The sequence below is a fragment of the Anser brachyrhynchus genome, assembly GCF_964034855.1.
Source record: "Anser brachyrhynchus genome assembly, chromosome: 8".
Lineage (NCBI taxonomy): Eukaryota > Metazoa > Chordata > Aves > Anseriformes > Anatidae > Anser > Anser brachyrhynchus.
Window position 1 is genome coordinate 17,077,508 of NC_137702.1, and position 16,340 is coordinate 17,093,847.

The 16,340-nt window shown below is 42.8% G+C and overlaps 1 protein-coding gene across 2 annotated transcripts in view; it reads left to right on the top strand.

Moving 5' to 3' along the window:
- LOC308199002 (uncharacterized protein C1orf21) overlaps positions 1-16,340 on the top strand; it is a 106,364-nt gene that overhangs the window by 87,094 nt on the left and 2,930 nt on the right. For both annotated transcript variants that reach the window (XM_080602364.1, XM_080602363.1), the window contains exons 4-5: positions 7,132-7,208; positions 11,535-11,595. In XM_080602364.1, the coding sequence (XP_080458490.1) occupies positions 7,132-7,208; positions 11,535-11,595 (138 nt within the window). The remainder of the gene's footprint in view (positions 1-7,131; positions 7,209-11,534; positions 11,596-16,340) is intronic.

Below are 16,340 nucleotides of genomic sequence, written 5' to 3' on the forward strand. Positions count from 1 at the left end.
TGCCCTGAAGCAATCCCATATCACCTTGATATCTGTTGTACACAACTGTGAGGGCCAATTTTCAGCCCCTTCCAAAGCTTAACAGGGGACGTTCCTCAACTTAATTTTGCAGACTCTTGCCCCCTGGAAATGGAGAACCAGGAAACCCTGACGTTTAGGGTGGTGTAAACCTCTTGTAACAGAACAGAGGCACTTTTCAAGTGATCACACTTCTGATCTTCTGTAAGGGACACCTTGAAGTTTGAAGCTTGGCAATCTATCTGCAGAAAAGAACTTTGAGATAGAAATAAAAGTTCTTATTTTTCTGGACATTTGTGTCACAAGCTGAGTAGAAAGGAGAGGATTCAAATGTGTAATCCCTGTGGAGGGGTGATATGACTGTGAAAGAGGACAGGATGGCAAGGTTCAGGTAAGAGTTCTCAGGGGATTTACTGGTCATATTTATTTATTTATGTTCCTTATCAGTAATTTTATGTAAATTTATGTATCCTTATCAGTAATTTCATCTGTTTACCTCTCTTCATTTCCTGTCTTCATGCCAGCTCTTCCCATGTCTGCATTTCAGTTTGTCTTTAGCCTTCCTGGTATATGGTTACCTTACAAAATTCGTTGGAATTCCCATGACCAAACAGCCTCATGTTCATAGTGAGGGATGAGGAGTTGAAAAGCTGATGGGTAAGTTTAAAAACTTGTAGGTGTTAGATGTAGTAAATATTAATGCCCTTTGAAAACCCTTTAGTGATAGGAATTTCCCCTTTCTTTTTTTTTTTTTTTTGTTCCTGCTCTTCAGTGATGCTATTCATCAAAGTTCAAAGAACAGTAACTTTGTCTGAGAGTTAACTGTATTGAGATATTGCAGAAGTCCTTCATCTTTCTCCAGAGAGACCTCTTTGCTTTCTTTTTTTGTTTTTTTTTTTTTTGTTTTTTCTTTTCAACTTTACATTTCTGGTTGGACTTTTCAGATTTGTTGCTATCCTGCAACCTGAGCTAAGCGTAAGAGGCACAGTAGGCTTTTCTCTAATAATCACCCCCTGGTTTTAACCTCTATAGGCATTTAAAAAAGCAACTACAAATTACTTACTTCACTAGTTGATCTTGCTTTCAATATGCAAACAACTGATCCAAGAAAAAAAGCAGGAGGGTGGCAGCCAGAGCAGAAAGCAGGCAACGTCAGGTAAGTTATCCTTGAAGAAGGAGATTAATACAGGGGAGCCAGTGGGGTGAGAACTGAAATGAGTCCAAACCTGCAGATAGAGCATGTTTGTTACCCTGTCTCCAGCCAGAACCACACTCTGCAAGTGCTTTGTTTGCTTACTCTCTTGGAGGGTTAAATTAGGCTTAGTTCAAACTGCTCTCAGAGGTTGGAGCAAGGTCTTGTATTTATTTCATTTTTTTCTTTCTTCTATCTGGTCTCCAGATTCATCCAGCCCTTGTAACCAATACTCTTCTGTAGCCTCGTTTTATTCTTCCAAGTCACGCTTGCCGTGAATTGCTGTGTTGGCTTCTGCAGTAGGTTATCTAGTGATAGTATCTCCACGTGGATTGTATTTATTTTGTACAGGCACAACAACTGTTTCTCTTCTGTGCTTTGAAGGCCTGGGCTGAAAGCCACCAGCACTCAATGGAACAACTCTTGTTGACTTTAAATCAGACCTTGCTGAGCAAGATGAATAGGTGTATGCGTGCTTATAGGGTATCACTGACTGGTAAATAAAAACTAAAAGAAGCATTTCTCAGATTACAGCATATGGACGACTTTCTGGTGGGCTGTAGAAAGCTGCTCAGGATTCACCCCATTTTTACCTGCTTTTATCACTTTTCAAGTAATTCTAAAATTTTTTGTGTTTTCAGAACCCCTTTCTTCCATTTTACATTTCAGGAGCTAGAGTCACTATAGTAAAATTTGCCCATAGTACCTGGCAAGGAGCAGCATGTTTCAGGATGAGGCCTCTGGAACGAATTTGAGGAAACCATAGACTGCTGATAAAAGCACAGGATTTCTCTCTGCCAAATACGAGTTGTGCTCCTGGCATCTGTGCAGGCTCCCTGCGTGTTGTTGGCTGGGCTCGTGGAATCATATTCTTTTCCAAAATAAATGCCCAGCTGTGTGTCTGTTTCTCTCTCCCCTGTCCATGCTTGAATGGCCACAATTTCAGCCTGAAGTCTTCAGCCTTCAGTTTCTCCCATTTTGTTAACTGGGAATAAAACTTAACAAACCTACTCAAAAAAAAATGTTCTGATGTCCAGTTTATTAAGAAAGACCTTTTACAAGAGTAAGGCATCATGGGCAAGTCCCTCATTCTTAGTCGGGGAAATTTTGGCCTAACACTCAGTACAAGGTGCTCCCCAAAACTGGGCTCCCTTGGCAGACAGAGTTTTCTAGAAGCCTGGGGCAAGACGTGCGTCAGTAGTGGAGTCCAGCACCCATTGACTTGTGTCATGGTTGTGCCTTCAGGAGTCTACGTGACTGAGTCCACGTTGTGAAATATCAGCAGTCACAGGCACCTGGGAGGTGTTTTGGAGATCAGGGGAGTTTGTGCCAATGTTTGCTTTTCTCATAACCAGTGTTGATAGCCTTACCGTGGAAAGGTATGAGGTCCTTCTAATGATGGGGATGATAACAGCTTTTTGAAGCATCTCCTCAACGTGAACATTGTCCCTTGTGACTTGGATAGGATCCCGAGAGGAGGAGGAGGGTGGGCTTTGTGTGTTAGCACTATCCGATGTACACACTCCATGCCATGCCCTGACTTACTGTGGGTGTCCCCAGGACTCCCTTCTGGACCACACAGTGAATGTATGTACACACATTATGGTAGGGATAATGTGATTCGTCTGGTGAATGGGATTAAAGAACAATTTTCTTCCCCTTTCACCAGCGTCAGAGATTTTTCAATGTTCAGTTTGCCCCTGCACTATAAAGTTAGCAAGTTATCCTAAATAACATTTTCAGACGGCTTTGCTTCCAAGTAACAGGAGAAAGAAGGAGGAGGCTCTGTTAGGCCCGTACAGACTTCCTGCAAATGGGGATATAAAAAGTCAATGCTTGCGTATGTAGAGGGCAAGGAAACTCTTTGTAAAATCAGTAAAGTCTGTCCTTCTCCCATGTTCCCCCTCATTTATCAAGATAGTCCATGTAAAATATCACTACCTGAGGCTGGTTCTCGTAACTGAGGGACGCAAAAAGTGCTGAGCTGCCAGACTGAAATTTTACATCTCATCTTTCAGACTGTTTCTAACTGAGCCATTTGTTCTTTCTTTTCAACTACAATTATTTTGAAGAATAGTACATGTTATAAAAATAGAAAAAAATAAATAAATCATTTTTTCCCTAAGTGATTTTAATGGTAAATTAAATAGCCCCAGAAACTAGTTTGAAAGCTGCTGCAGGCTGCTTTGAAGGAAAACATAATCTTGATATAAATCAGGAATGTTGTTTATAAGTATTTGAATAATTGTAAACTACCAATATTGAGTAAAATATGATCACTGTCTGTACCCTTTATGTTTCTATGGACTGTGTTTTAGTAGCAAAACATATGTTTACAGACGTAAGTGTATCTTAAAAACAGTACTAATTTTGGTGAATGTGCCATTTTCAGACATTGGTGACTCCATGGTACAGCTGCAAGTTGGCTACTTCAGCCTTTTCCGAGTTGCAAAAATAATAGTGTTGAAACAAAGAAGCTCATTTTTCTTGCACTAAGTTTTACTATTCTGTGTTTTTTCCCCGTTTGGTTGCATATTTGTTCAGTTATTGCAACATTGGAGAAAAACAGCTAAAGACCAAAATGTGATTGCTGGTTAATGAAAATCAGCCATTAGGTGGCGGAATTGCTAATTGCATCTTTAATTATTTCTTTCTGGACAATTTCATCAATTAAGGAAAAAAAAAGCACATAAAATGATATGTAGTCTCTTCACTAAATATCTGAGAGCATCTCTGTATCAGCCCTACGTTATTAAGCCCTGTGCTTGGTCATGGGTGTTCGAGTCAAGCAGAAAGACTGTTTGCAGCTTACTTGTGTCCATCTGTGGCAATCTGAGGAAGAAAAGAAAATGCCTAAAATGAAGCTCCCATGGCTTTGTAAGAGGGCAAGCATCAAGGGGAATGCTGACAGATACATAATTATAATGGCGGTAGTGGCTGGTGCTGTGTTAATAGCATCTGGCAGTGGAATCACTGCCATCTGTTAACACCCTGAAATTCTGAAATGGCACATTCTTTATGTAGAGATTAACAATAATTAACGAATCTATCAGATGAAATCACCTTGATTTGATGACAGCTTTACCCTGATAATGATTAATTGCGAAATAATGGGGAGTAAAATGTCCACTATTAGCATTCTTACCACAGACTAGCTAATGCCCCTATCCAAGTACAGCATTCTGCAGGGCTTATTTTTAAAGTTGTGCTGAGAGGCAATATTTAACGCGTTTCCTTCAAATAATCCTTATAAGCAGAGCTAGATTAAAAGCTAAATTTTGCATATTAATTTCTACTTGCAGCAGATTAGGACTCTGAAAATACTTGCAGTTCTGCCGATGCATGGTAACTTATTCAATGTTAATCACTGACTCACGTGCCTCAAAGACAGAGAAAATGAGTTTGAACTGAGAGGAGTGACACTTCAGCCCAGGTCAGGTCAGCCTCAAAGAGCAATCCGACTGCCTTAAACCATTTCGGGTTTGTCAGCTGGGTGTCATCGTGTTGTCTGTCAGATGTAACCTGTGGTTAATGTTGCTAAAACCCATCGGTGCCTGATGCTGCCATTAAACAGCTTACTTGTGCAGGTGAATTACTTCAAAAAGTATTTTGAATTAAGCAGTGGGTTGGGCCTGGAAACATGGGGGGGATGAGGAAGACTTTGGTAGTAATTGTGAATGTGTGAGCTAGCCGAGCGCATGGCTCGTGGCTAACAAACCGGCGCGTTTTGCTCGAAATTAGAATCCAAAGCATTAATTTCTGATGAATCAGTTTCTCTTCAAAAGCAATAGGAAAAAATATTCCATTTGTTTGTATTTTGAAGAATTATTTTTGAATATCTGTTTTTGTCAAAGTCCATATTTTGGTCAACGTAATGACGTATCAGTGCTGTAAATGAGAGCTATGAGCAAAGTACTGAGCCAGTTCAGGGGCTGGTTGGATTTCATTTTTCTCCTAATTCCTCTTCTTCTATTTACTCCTGCTGAGGAGCAGATGGAAAAGGTGACATGTTCTCTGATTAAACAGAAGAATTGTAAGAAATAAATAATTGAGGTCTGTTAATTATCAGAAGCAATAGGAGGGGAAAGAATACTTTGCACTCTTGAAGTCAAGTAAACTCAAATTTTATTTCTATCTCCATGTGTAAGTCTGATAATATGGTAAATAACATTCTGGGCTCCACAGAGAGACGGCAATATGTATTTTTCTTGTGTCTGTCCTAAGTGACAGGAGTTTCTTTATACTGGGATTTGTGCTGATGCCAGCTACTGATAGAGCTGCGCTGATGCCAAACCACAAGTGGAGGTGTGGAAAGCTGGGTTTGTGTCACCCTGATTTATCGCAGCTCCAGATGCAGGAGCTGTAAATCAGAGCTTCCCTTGCCTTTTAATGGAAGCAATGGATTCACAGTAGTCTTTTGGTGGAGAACAAATGAGCTGGCCGAGCAGACTTGCGGATAAAGACTGGGCTCGCCTGGTGCATGAGGCTGGAGTTCATCTGGCTCCTGGGTTTCATGTCCTCTTCCCCATGCTACCTACTTCTCTTATTTTGCCTGACAATGAGTTCGCTGTGCGTATAGAGAGTCATTCACAGCTAAAATTCAGAGATGCTTTGAAAGCAAATGGTTTCATCTTCTGTTCTGCTGTGTTGACTTTCCGTCACAGGATGCTGGGAAGGCAGTGGCTGAGGGAAGCAGGGATGTTTGGTAGGGCTGGGAAGGAAGGCTTGTTTCTCTCTCACTGTTATTTTCATGCAAGACACTGTTTTCTGTTTGGGAGGATTAGAAGATATCCATTGAACAGTGTTAAATATGCTGAGGCAGTTGATGTTTACATCCCTTGTAGAATTATTCATTAAAATATTAACTGCTAGGCAGCCTTTCTTTTTTTTTTTTTAATTCAGTGATTTAGTAGCCCTCTTATAAATCATGTTGTGTGATTCAGATATTCAAAGACTAAATAAGACAAAACAAAACTGTCAAAATTACCCACAAAAGCGCTAATTCTTGGTTTTACATTTCTTAAACTGTCACGGGCTTGATGCACTGAAGAAACGAAGAAGGATTTGTTTGGCGGGTGGGCTGTAAAGTTTAACTCAGCTCTCTTCCATCTGCACCGTCAGCTTTCCCTAACACACTGTGCTGATGTGAAAGGGGCTATATCCTGCTCCAAGTCTTCGCAGACAACAGAAGCATATGCACTTTGGTTCACAGCAACTTTTGGCACAAGAGCAAGGGGTACCTTGAAATGCTGGCTCTGGACTCAACTCTTTTCCCTCCCCACCGTTTTGTTTTGTTGTGTTTTTAATGGTTCTGGTTCTCCACAAAGGACTCGATTGTGTGCTTGTCGATAAACATGTTCTGGTGGCCTTGCTTGGGCCCCTTGTGTTCAGTTTCACGGCTGAGCCAGTAAAATCTGCCACTGATGTTCTCCTCTTTGCTAGAACATTTAACATGTGGTTTCTCCCGTATTTAATATATGCTTTCTCCCATACATCGTTCTCCACGCAATGCTCACATCTCACCTTCATTCTGAGCAAACTACAGGTCTGGGTGACTCTGGGGCTCTGCCTGGCTACCTTCAGGTGCTAATTAGTGGTGGTGTTCATACAGCTCTGTGAGGAGCATCCCCCGGTGCACGTGGACTGCAGGAGGGCCATTAGCCAGCGCAGCATTTGATGGCTGCAAATCCCCCAGGGACTCGCCCCATGACCCGGGGCTGTGCAGCAGTGAGCCCCCGTTTCACAAGATTGTAGCATCAATGTTTTGCCTTTAATTTTGTTTTTTTTGGTGAGCTTTTCTCATTCAGTTGCACAGGTGGCTGGACCCAGCAGCGTGTGATGCAGTGATGCCAAATGCCTGTCGTGCTTTGCTGCTTGATAAATACTGATGGTACCTCTACTGTGTTTTCTGTGTATTTCAGGAAAAAAGTGCCAGTTCAAATGTAAGACTTAAATCTAATAAAGAGATCCCAGGATTAGTACATCAACCCAGAGCAAAGTAAGTTCTCTCTCTTTTTTTTTTTTTTTTTCAATTTAATACAAATAAGTGCAAAATTAAAGAGGTATCTGTGAAATTCCCAGTTATTGCCAAGCACAAATCAATTGGTGGTTCCAACAGCCCTAAATCCATACCCACTTTAAATAAAACAGGTAAGAGCAAGGACACAGCTGGGTAGCATTGGTGCCGACATCCCTGCAGTGTCCTGTCCTTTGCATGGCCGAGATGTACCATACTGTGTTACTTCTCACCTTTCCATACAACTTAAGCATAAACAAAATTATATATGCACTAATGTTCGTAAATACTAGCAGTTAAGTTCCCAGGGAAGTTTTTGCTGTCTCTTGGCTTCGGTTATCAGATGTACAGCCTGACAAACCCCGGGATAAGTAATGGCAAACTTTTCCATTTACAATAGTGAAGTTGTTTCTCTAAAATGAGGGTTGATGTGCAGTTGAGGGTTTATCCAGTCCCTAGCCAGAGTTCTGTGCTGTGCCCTGGCTGAGATCAGTACACGTCGCATATGCCATGAAATATTTAGCTCCTGGGGTAATAGTAGCTCCTTTCTTATCTAAATCACTGTTACATTTTAATCACTAATTGGGTTGAAAATAACATTACGTGGAGCCATATATCAGGTTCTTAACGAAGAGATGATAAAGCTTTGCTGTTGAGTTTTGAACAATAGCAGAAGTGCTGTTCTTTATGCTCTGCCTTCAGGGCACTTATTAACTTAAACTTGCTGCATACCAAGTGCATTGTGTGCAGTTTCAAATCTGGAAACTTCAGTAATTTCCTAATGAACTGACAGTGTAATTCAGCCTCCTTTCAAACAGAAGAAATGAGTGCTTCAGTTGTAATTGCAAAGAAGTTCACAGCAAGGAGGTGGAGGTAAAATCACCCTTCAGCAAAACTGTGTTTCATTACTGTCACCTGATTCTTCCCAGCAGGGTCAGAGGTGCATTTAAGTGCTTTGATACTGAGGCACAGTCATCTTCCTCTGTGACTGCCAGTGTAAATCAGCCTGGGCCAAAAGAAGAGACATTTCTTTTCATGGGTCGCCTTCTCTGGTGCACCCAAGGCAGAAGGATTGTGTGGGTTCAGGGACACCATTCTATCCTCAGACTCCAATCTTAAAAGTTCCTGCAGAAAACAGAACTGACTTCCATTCACCAAAAAGCACCTTCCTAAAAATTATACTTTGGCAAAGGTAAATAATCCGTAACATTCCTGCAAAAGCAAAGGAAGCTTCTAGGAGAATTGCAGAATTTAACGTTAGGTTGTTGGGTAAAACACTCACTGTTTGCCCAAGCCTCTGCTGTTTACCCAATACACTGTTCATGTGTACCATTGGATTTCTCTTTGTGAAGTAGGTACATGTGTTTGAGTTCCTAATCACCAAGTCAGCAAATATCTGTTACCATGTGCACATTTGGTTTTTTTAGGTTTATAATCTGAAAACCAGAAAAATTCGGACTGCAAAGGGGAAGGTAGCATTGTGTGGGAAAGGGCTATTTAGCTAAAAGAGCAGAAATAAACGCAGAAATGATGTTTCTTGGAGGACCCTTCTTGCAGAATGGGTGTTATTTCAAGACAAAAAGTAGACCATGTACCAAAGGAAGATTGCAAGGGCTCTTCCCATACATAGGAGGATTCAGATTTCTACATATGGAGCCCTGGACTCAAAAAGCAACGTGTAGGGAACCCGTAGACCAAGGCCGAGGAGCTGGTCCTCCCTCTTCGTGATGGGTGCCAATACCTGCCGGAACCTCCTTCATCCCTGCACCATGCCTTGAGCTCTCAGGCACTTGCTCATCCTCAAAAACGACTCTGCTGACATCTTTGGCAAGCTACATGATAAAGTACGTTTCATTGAGGACTCTTGAGATGTGTTAGAAACTGATGGAGTAACGGTGCCTGAAGCATAAAATGAAGGAAGTGGTATTTCATACCATTTTTACCCTGCTAGGAATCCCGTGTTTTCGTAAAATGTGTTCCATCAGCCTGCCATGAAACATCTGAAGAAGCACTCACATGCCTTCTGATGTGCTTGTTAGAAGATAATGATTTCCACATTTCTATTTGGGGAAATTATTTTCTTCTGAAGGAATGCCCAAAAATTCTGCTTACATTCAGTGGTTTTCTGTCTCTTAAAGTTATTCATTAACACTGTCAGTTCCCTGCTAAAGATTTTATAATTTCACACAGCTCCTCAAAACAAACACACTGTCAGCATTTGTGTGTTGCATCTCTAAAATAGCACGGCAGTCTTACCGCCCAGCTAAACTTTTCAGAAGATCATGGCCTACCCCCAGTGGGACTTCTGATGTATATGGCAGTGCAATACTTTTTTTGCCCCCTCCATTTAATTTCCTTTCAAATTATGGTTGATGTGAGTTGCAACAGTATCATCTCATTTCACTAGAAACTGGGCTTGTGCTGTTGCAAAGGCAAGAGTATGTTTCCAGTGCTCTCTCCATCTCATGAAGTGCAGCAAGTGCTGTGCTAAGAGGTGGGTGCTTTCCCTCCCTGCCATACTCTGCAGGTCCTGCAGGGTCTCTGCTGGGGCTAAATTCCTGCATCTTCTTATAAATTGGATATACCAGAGTCACACCTGGGCTCATGCTAACGCTGCCTTCTATCTGCTTAGAAATCTTTGTGTTTCAGTCGTCAGACCAAGAAGTCGCTACAGAGCAGCAGCCTTTGCCAACAACTGTTTCTGTCCAATGGTAATGCTTGGAGGACTGAATTCTGCAATCTGATGGGTTTTCTAAATGTAGGGTTTTTTTCAACTGCTTCTAAGAATTAATTTATCATCTATAAAGTGAGTGGGTCTCCAGGGCGGAGAGCTTGCCTGCCCTGGGAGAGGTGGACTTTCCCTCTCTGAGTCACCCGAATGTGCAAGTGACAGGGTCTGCTGCCCCATACAAGCACTTTTTCCCTATCTCAGGTGGAGGGAAATGCAGATAGCTGAAGACAAAAACTCCAACAGCCACTGAAAGGTGAATTGTTCCCTCTCCTGAATCAGCAGCTTTTGGTTTTAATGCAACTTCTGAGACCTTCTCTTGTGAACTGAGCCTCTGTTTATGTCCAGCGTAGGTATATCATTGTATATGTTCATCCTGATAGTGAGTGAAGTATGAATGCTGAGCTTTTTAGGAAAGTGCAGTGAGCTGTTGGTCATTTGGGAGAAGTATTAACTCATTACAGCTGAAAGGATCATACAAAAGGAGAGGAGTCTGAGATGGGACTTCAGCAAGCTGAACCAGCTTTTAGTTTTGAAGAAAAGCTCCAAAAGCTGTGTGTCTTTCTGACCATTTGGCAGCACTGCTATCACGGGCATCAGTCTGCCATCCTTCCTTTTTTCTCCTCCTTTTGCATCCTGCATTCAGTACCTGGCATTTCTCTGCAGACCCTATGTGCCAGGCACCCCAGACTCTCTTTGCTGCATTTACAGAGGATGCTCCACCTTCACATTGCAGAAGGGATATCGTTATTTCAGGCAGGAGGCTCTTATCACCCTGTAACTTAAATAGAGCAGACACACACCAAATCCCATCTGTTCGACATCCTTGTCTTTGTCTTTCTCATTCTTTCCTTTGTGTCTGACCTTCCTCTATTTTGGGATTGCAGGTCCCATTTGGGGAAGGGTTTATTGTCCTGTGCCACCATCAGCATTTTACAGACCACCAGAAATAGTCTTTTGCAGCCAATCACTAATGCAAAACCCCATCTCTAACCCCTAAACCTCTTGGTGCTGCAAAATTAATTGAAGTGAATGATCTGCTGGGTCTGCAGGGTCACCCAGTCTGAGCTTGAAGCCACACATGGGTACTTGAAGCAAGAGCCCAGCTGTAGCAGTGCAGGAAGGTCTTCAAGAGCAAGGCTGTAATTTAGACCTTAATTTCACATTGCAGACATCTAATTTTGTGCTGGTGAAGCTGGTAGTCTGCAAAACTTTGTCTTGACGCAAAGGGACAAGCCCAAGGAAAGGTAGCAGGCTGGTAAGTTTCTGTAATCAGCCTGAAAAAGGGAATAGTTTCCTCTGGATGCACACAGGTCCTAGTTACCATCCCAAGTCTAGCACACATACACAGAACCAAATGCAGTAATTTTTCGGTAGGCAAACCTTAGATTAACCCGAGAAAAGAGGAGGGGGGATGGGAAGATTAAAAAATTGTCATTGTAGACCAAAGTATAAAGTGATTTATTTTCCACAGTGGTAAAAACTTACGGTGAGGTTCCTTGACAGTTCTGGACTACAGTGTCAGCATTTTAAATTGGGAAAAGTCCTGTTGGTACTGATACTCTGCCTTTGTCTTTCAGCATGCACATCTCTGAAAGCCAACAAGAATTCTTCAGAATGCTTGATGAAAAAATTGAAAAGGTAAGGAACAATACAGTAAACATCCATTTTCTTGCTTGCTGTCCCAAGCGGTGGACAGGCAGGTTTCCCAGCTCCACGGGGAGGAGAAGTGGACAGCATCCACGTCCTCCAGTACTTGAAGAGACTCTGGTCTGAGATCCCCCATACCACTCGTTGTTTATAAAGTTCTAAGTCTTTTAAATGAAAATCCCAGCTTCTTTATTTATTGTTAGAGAATCATTATACCACAACACAGATGGGAAACGGAGACTTTGGGAATTAAATGGGCTATTTGGATCATGTTGCATGTCTAAAACAGAAGTCAGAAGTGAGATTTCAGCTCTAGTTTACACCTTCAGCTGATGTTGTACTCTTTACACTTCATATTTTGGAGTGGCATACATTATTTAATACGTGGTATGAAATATTTGATTCCCCAGTTCGATTGAAGTAATTTGTACTACTGAATTGTAAAGAAGGAGGGAAATTTTTACTTGGATGACTCTGAATTTCTGCCATTTTTGCCCACACTCCTGATCTTAGGAGCTGGAGTGCTACGGTGGGCGAATCCCTTCTTTGTCTTAAGCAACTAATTTGTTATGCTACTCTAAAAAAAATACTTACAAAAGTAAAAAATGAGATTAAAAAGAAAGCGTATGTGATGAGAAGTTAGGAGTTTGTAGATTCCTGAGAAGAATATATACTAGTATAAATATATATACCAGTATTTCACAGGAGAAGGATTTTGCTTGTGACATTTCTATAAATGCATTTAAAAATAAAATTTATACATATCTGCAATAGAGCTACATCTCCTATGAACAAATGCATTCACCCTATAAATACTTAGTTGCTTTTTCTGTACATCATCACCTTCCATAATGTCAAACACAGAATCTCCAGTGAAATGGATTTTCCAAAGATGTGTCTTATCTACAGACCAGACCATCTGATGACTGTATCTAATTATGAATTCAGGTTAGTTTTGTTTTCTAGATTTGTTTCAGGGCAGTAATACCATTCATTTGCCAGCTGCCACTTTTGAGATGCAGTTGACTGTGTCTCCTTGCTGTTTGGATCATGCTCTCAGATCCTTGCAGGTGTTCTCCAGGGCTCTTATACTGATTTATCATATAGATCCGGAGACTGTCTATTAAGATGAAATATATAGTGTTATCTGTGAAAGAGACAAGACAGCTCCTTTGCATTTCAAGCTTCTGACATCTGATGAGATTGGCAGGGGTTAATGCACAGCTGAACATGGGATCTGCTGCGTATGGGGTCCTCCTGTGCCTGAGGAAATTGTCTTCATAAGAGAAGTTTGTTTTCTAATTAGTCTTTGCCAGCAATATATTGTTTTTGTAGGTATCTGCCACAAGTGCCAAAAAGATCAGAAAATACTAGTTTTGTTTGATTCCTAAACAGCTTTCTGAGCCCCTTCCCATGGAAATGAAGGACAGCAGTGGAACAATTAAAAGAATTAAATCACTGAGCAACTCACTAATTTCAGCTGAAATTGGCAGCAGAAGTGGGGGGGCTGCCTGTGGTTGACGAGGGCCCAAACCACTTTGTAATGTTAATTTGGTAACCGTGGCCGTGTGTAGCACTATTTGTAACGGAGACACACTGTCAGTCGCTGACGCTGCAGGCTGTGTCTGCAGAAACCTTACGGTCGGAAGGAGAATATCCCTCAACTTGCATTGAAAACCTGAGGGGTGCTGGGTCAGTTAATAGAAATGAGTTACAACAATTGTAACATGCACAATAAGAATTATAGGGAAGATTAAAAGTGCGTTTTGGATTTAGCAAAGGGAAGGCTGGCTGAAATAAATTTTTTTTAATCCAAGTGTGAATTCCAAAGGACACAAGCTGATGTTTTAGCAACTGAAAACAAAGTGTTTATGAGTCCTGGAGGTCAAAATATCCTTAAGGAAATGATCTGAAGAATTTCTCTGAGACAAAGTTCATCTCCTGTCGGTACTCCACATGTGCTGTTTTGCTGGCTGCACGTATTGGCATGGCAAAGCTGAATACACTTCTGCAAACGTAACCCAAAGGTAAAAATCGGACTGTCACACCCAGTGCATGAAGCTTCTGCCTACCAAAAGTCAATGTCAAAACACTGTGAAACATTCGTGGGGAGACGCCTGTTAGCATCTCTGTTTGAGTGTCTGTCCTTGAGAGAAGAGCTAGGACTGAACTTGCATTATGGAACTTCATGTAATTGTGATAATTAAAGCCATAGGATTTGTGGGGAAAAAAGAAATACAAAAGTAAAGTTTGGTGCTGAATGCTGAGCTATGAATACATTCAGCTACATTTTGGTTCTGCCTGAGTCAACTGGACCTTTTTCCGATAATCTCAGGGGTGCCAGAATTTGGAAAACTAAAACCAAACAAACAAACAAAAAAAAACAACAATGGAAGAAAGCCTGATGAGAAAGGCAGGATTATAAAGTGGGAGGATCGGAGTAGCTGGGTAGAGTTAAGGAGTTGATAGCTCAGGAAACAGTAGTTCTGGAATTCATTTAATCCCCGACAGACCACGGAGCGCTTCTCATGGCAGTGTTCCAGTGGCATAGCAACATGCATCCAAACAGGCAATTAAAAAGCTGAATGAATAAATGGCGAGGGGCTGTGCGGCTCTGTGTTTTCAGCCAATGGACATGGTGAGGGTCTGGTGGCAGACGGTGAACGCGGCTTCTGCTTGACCAAAAGCTGGGCGTGCAAAGCATCAGGAGAGAAGAGGAGAAGGAATTAACAGGTCACCTGTGAGCAGCACCAGAGCTGGGACCTAGGGTGAAAGCTGGCTTACGTAGGAATGCTGCCAGCATCTGCCAGGAGCTGCATCAAGACCTCATGGGGTTTTCATGTTGTCTGAAACTCATGTTGCTGTGAGTATAGTCATGGGCTTTACTTGCGGATATGGAATGGCACACCATACAAAGAGTTCAGGAAGAAAACAAAGCAGGGACAGGCAGCGGTAAGGAGGCAGCTTATCTGGGGACAGCTTTATTGTCATTTTTTGAAAATTTGGCTTGCCCAAAATCACGTTCCAGCAGAGGACAACAGCAAGGCGAGAGGCTCCCCGATTAAGTGGGAAAGGTAAAGATCAGAAGTAGAAGTGGTTCGCCTGAGCTGAGCCATCAAGGCACAGCCGCCACACCAGAGACCCAAGGAGGTGCAGAGCAGCCTCCAGGTCCCTCGCAAAGCCACAGCAGCCACCGGACCTCCTCCTCCTCTTCTTCCTTCTCCTCTGAGAGGGGAGAGCAGAGGGTGAAGCATTTGCCCTGGTTTTGCAGGAAGGAAGTGTAAGGACTTTTTTTTTAATTACCTAAATTCACACACTTGTCTTAAGATGCTTAAGGTCATCCTCCAAAACTGAAAGTTGGATTGTGGAACCGCAGGGGAGGAAGACTGGATTTCTCAGGAATTACCTGGACTTGGATGCATATGCTGCTATCTCGTCTTCCTTGATATAGTTCATTTACACCCTGAATCATTAAAACTTCTTTAATGGCCTGTACTAGTTAGAATGATGGCCCATCCATCCCAGTTATTAGCCGGCGTTCAGGGTAGGAAGAGAAATTGCCGAAGGGCTCAAGTGGGTTTGTGCACTGGGATGTGTCTGCCCAACCACAATGTTGCTGCTTTTCGGGGGGCTGTTGCCTTCCCCTGTTTCTTCTCCTCCTTCCTAACACGCAGCTGCTCCCCCAGAAGCACACCGTCCCTTAGGTCTGCACTCAGGTGCTGCCTGTGCCCTTTGTTTCTGCTGCAGAACTCATCTCCCAACTGCTCCTTCTTGGTCTCTGTTTCGGTTTCTCCAGAGGACCTTTGGAGCTTTGCAGGCCAGCTCACCATTTCGAGTCGTTTCACCAGCCCCACCACAGTAATTTCCCATCTCAAGCACAGCAGGCCTCTAACTGATCGCAGGTGCCAACACTCCAGGTATCATCAACTCCAGCATCTATCAAACGTCCTCCAAAACAATGGGGCCAAGAAGGCAAAATGGACATTTTTTTACATGTTTTGCTGGACTGGGGCCACAGTGCTCAGCAGGACCAAAGCGCTGCCAGGCAGGAGCTGGAGGCCTCTCCTGGCTTTCTTCTGAGGAGCACCAAGAGGAGTCCCTGTGCATCACATCTACAGTGCAACAACGGAAGGCGGCAGCATCAAGATGCCTTCTTCTTCCTCTGATCTTCTTAGGAACACAGACTTTGTTGTTACTGATAAAAAAAAAAATACTAGGGAATAAGCTTTAGACAAAAACTTTTACCCTAAAAACAAAACAGAAGTCCTCTTAAAACAAAACCCACGTGCAAGTAAAATCGCTGATTCTGTATGCAAGCTGCCAGGCTGCCTTGCCCTCACTCTGGTGTTGTTCTTGGCTGCCATAAACCAAAAGTGCCTTTTTTTCCACTTGGCTTTTAAGCAGAGCTTTGCTCCACCTCAAGCCATGGGAAGAGCACAGCGATTGGGGTGGCTGCAGGAGCTGTTTTGGTTCCTCCGTCCTGCACTGAGTCCTCTGCCTTCCCACCAGCTGGTGCGTCAGCTGGAGGCCGGCCTGGCACCTGCCGGCCGTGCCGGAGCAAGCGAAACGTGCCAACGGCAGCCTTGAGGCATTTCTCTGCAACAAAAATGCAATTTTAGTCCGTAGCGTAGCACTGCGTTGTGGGCGGTGGGGGGGAGCTCTCCGTTCTGCCTTCGGACACCGCCGTAACGTGGGCACTGAGTTAGGTGGTTGGGGTCCCTCCGTGCAGAGCCTGG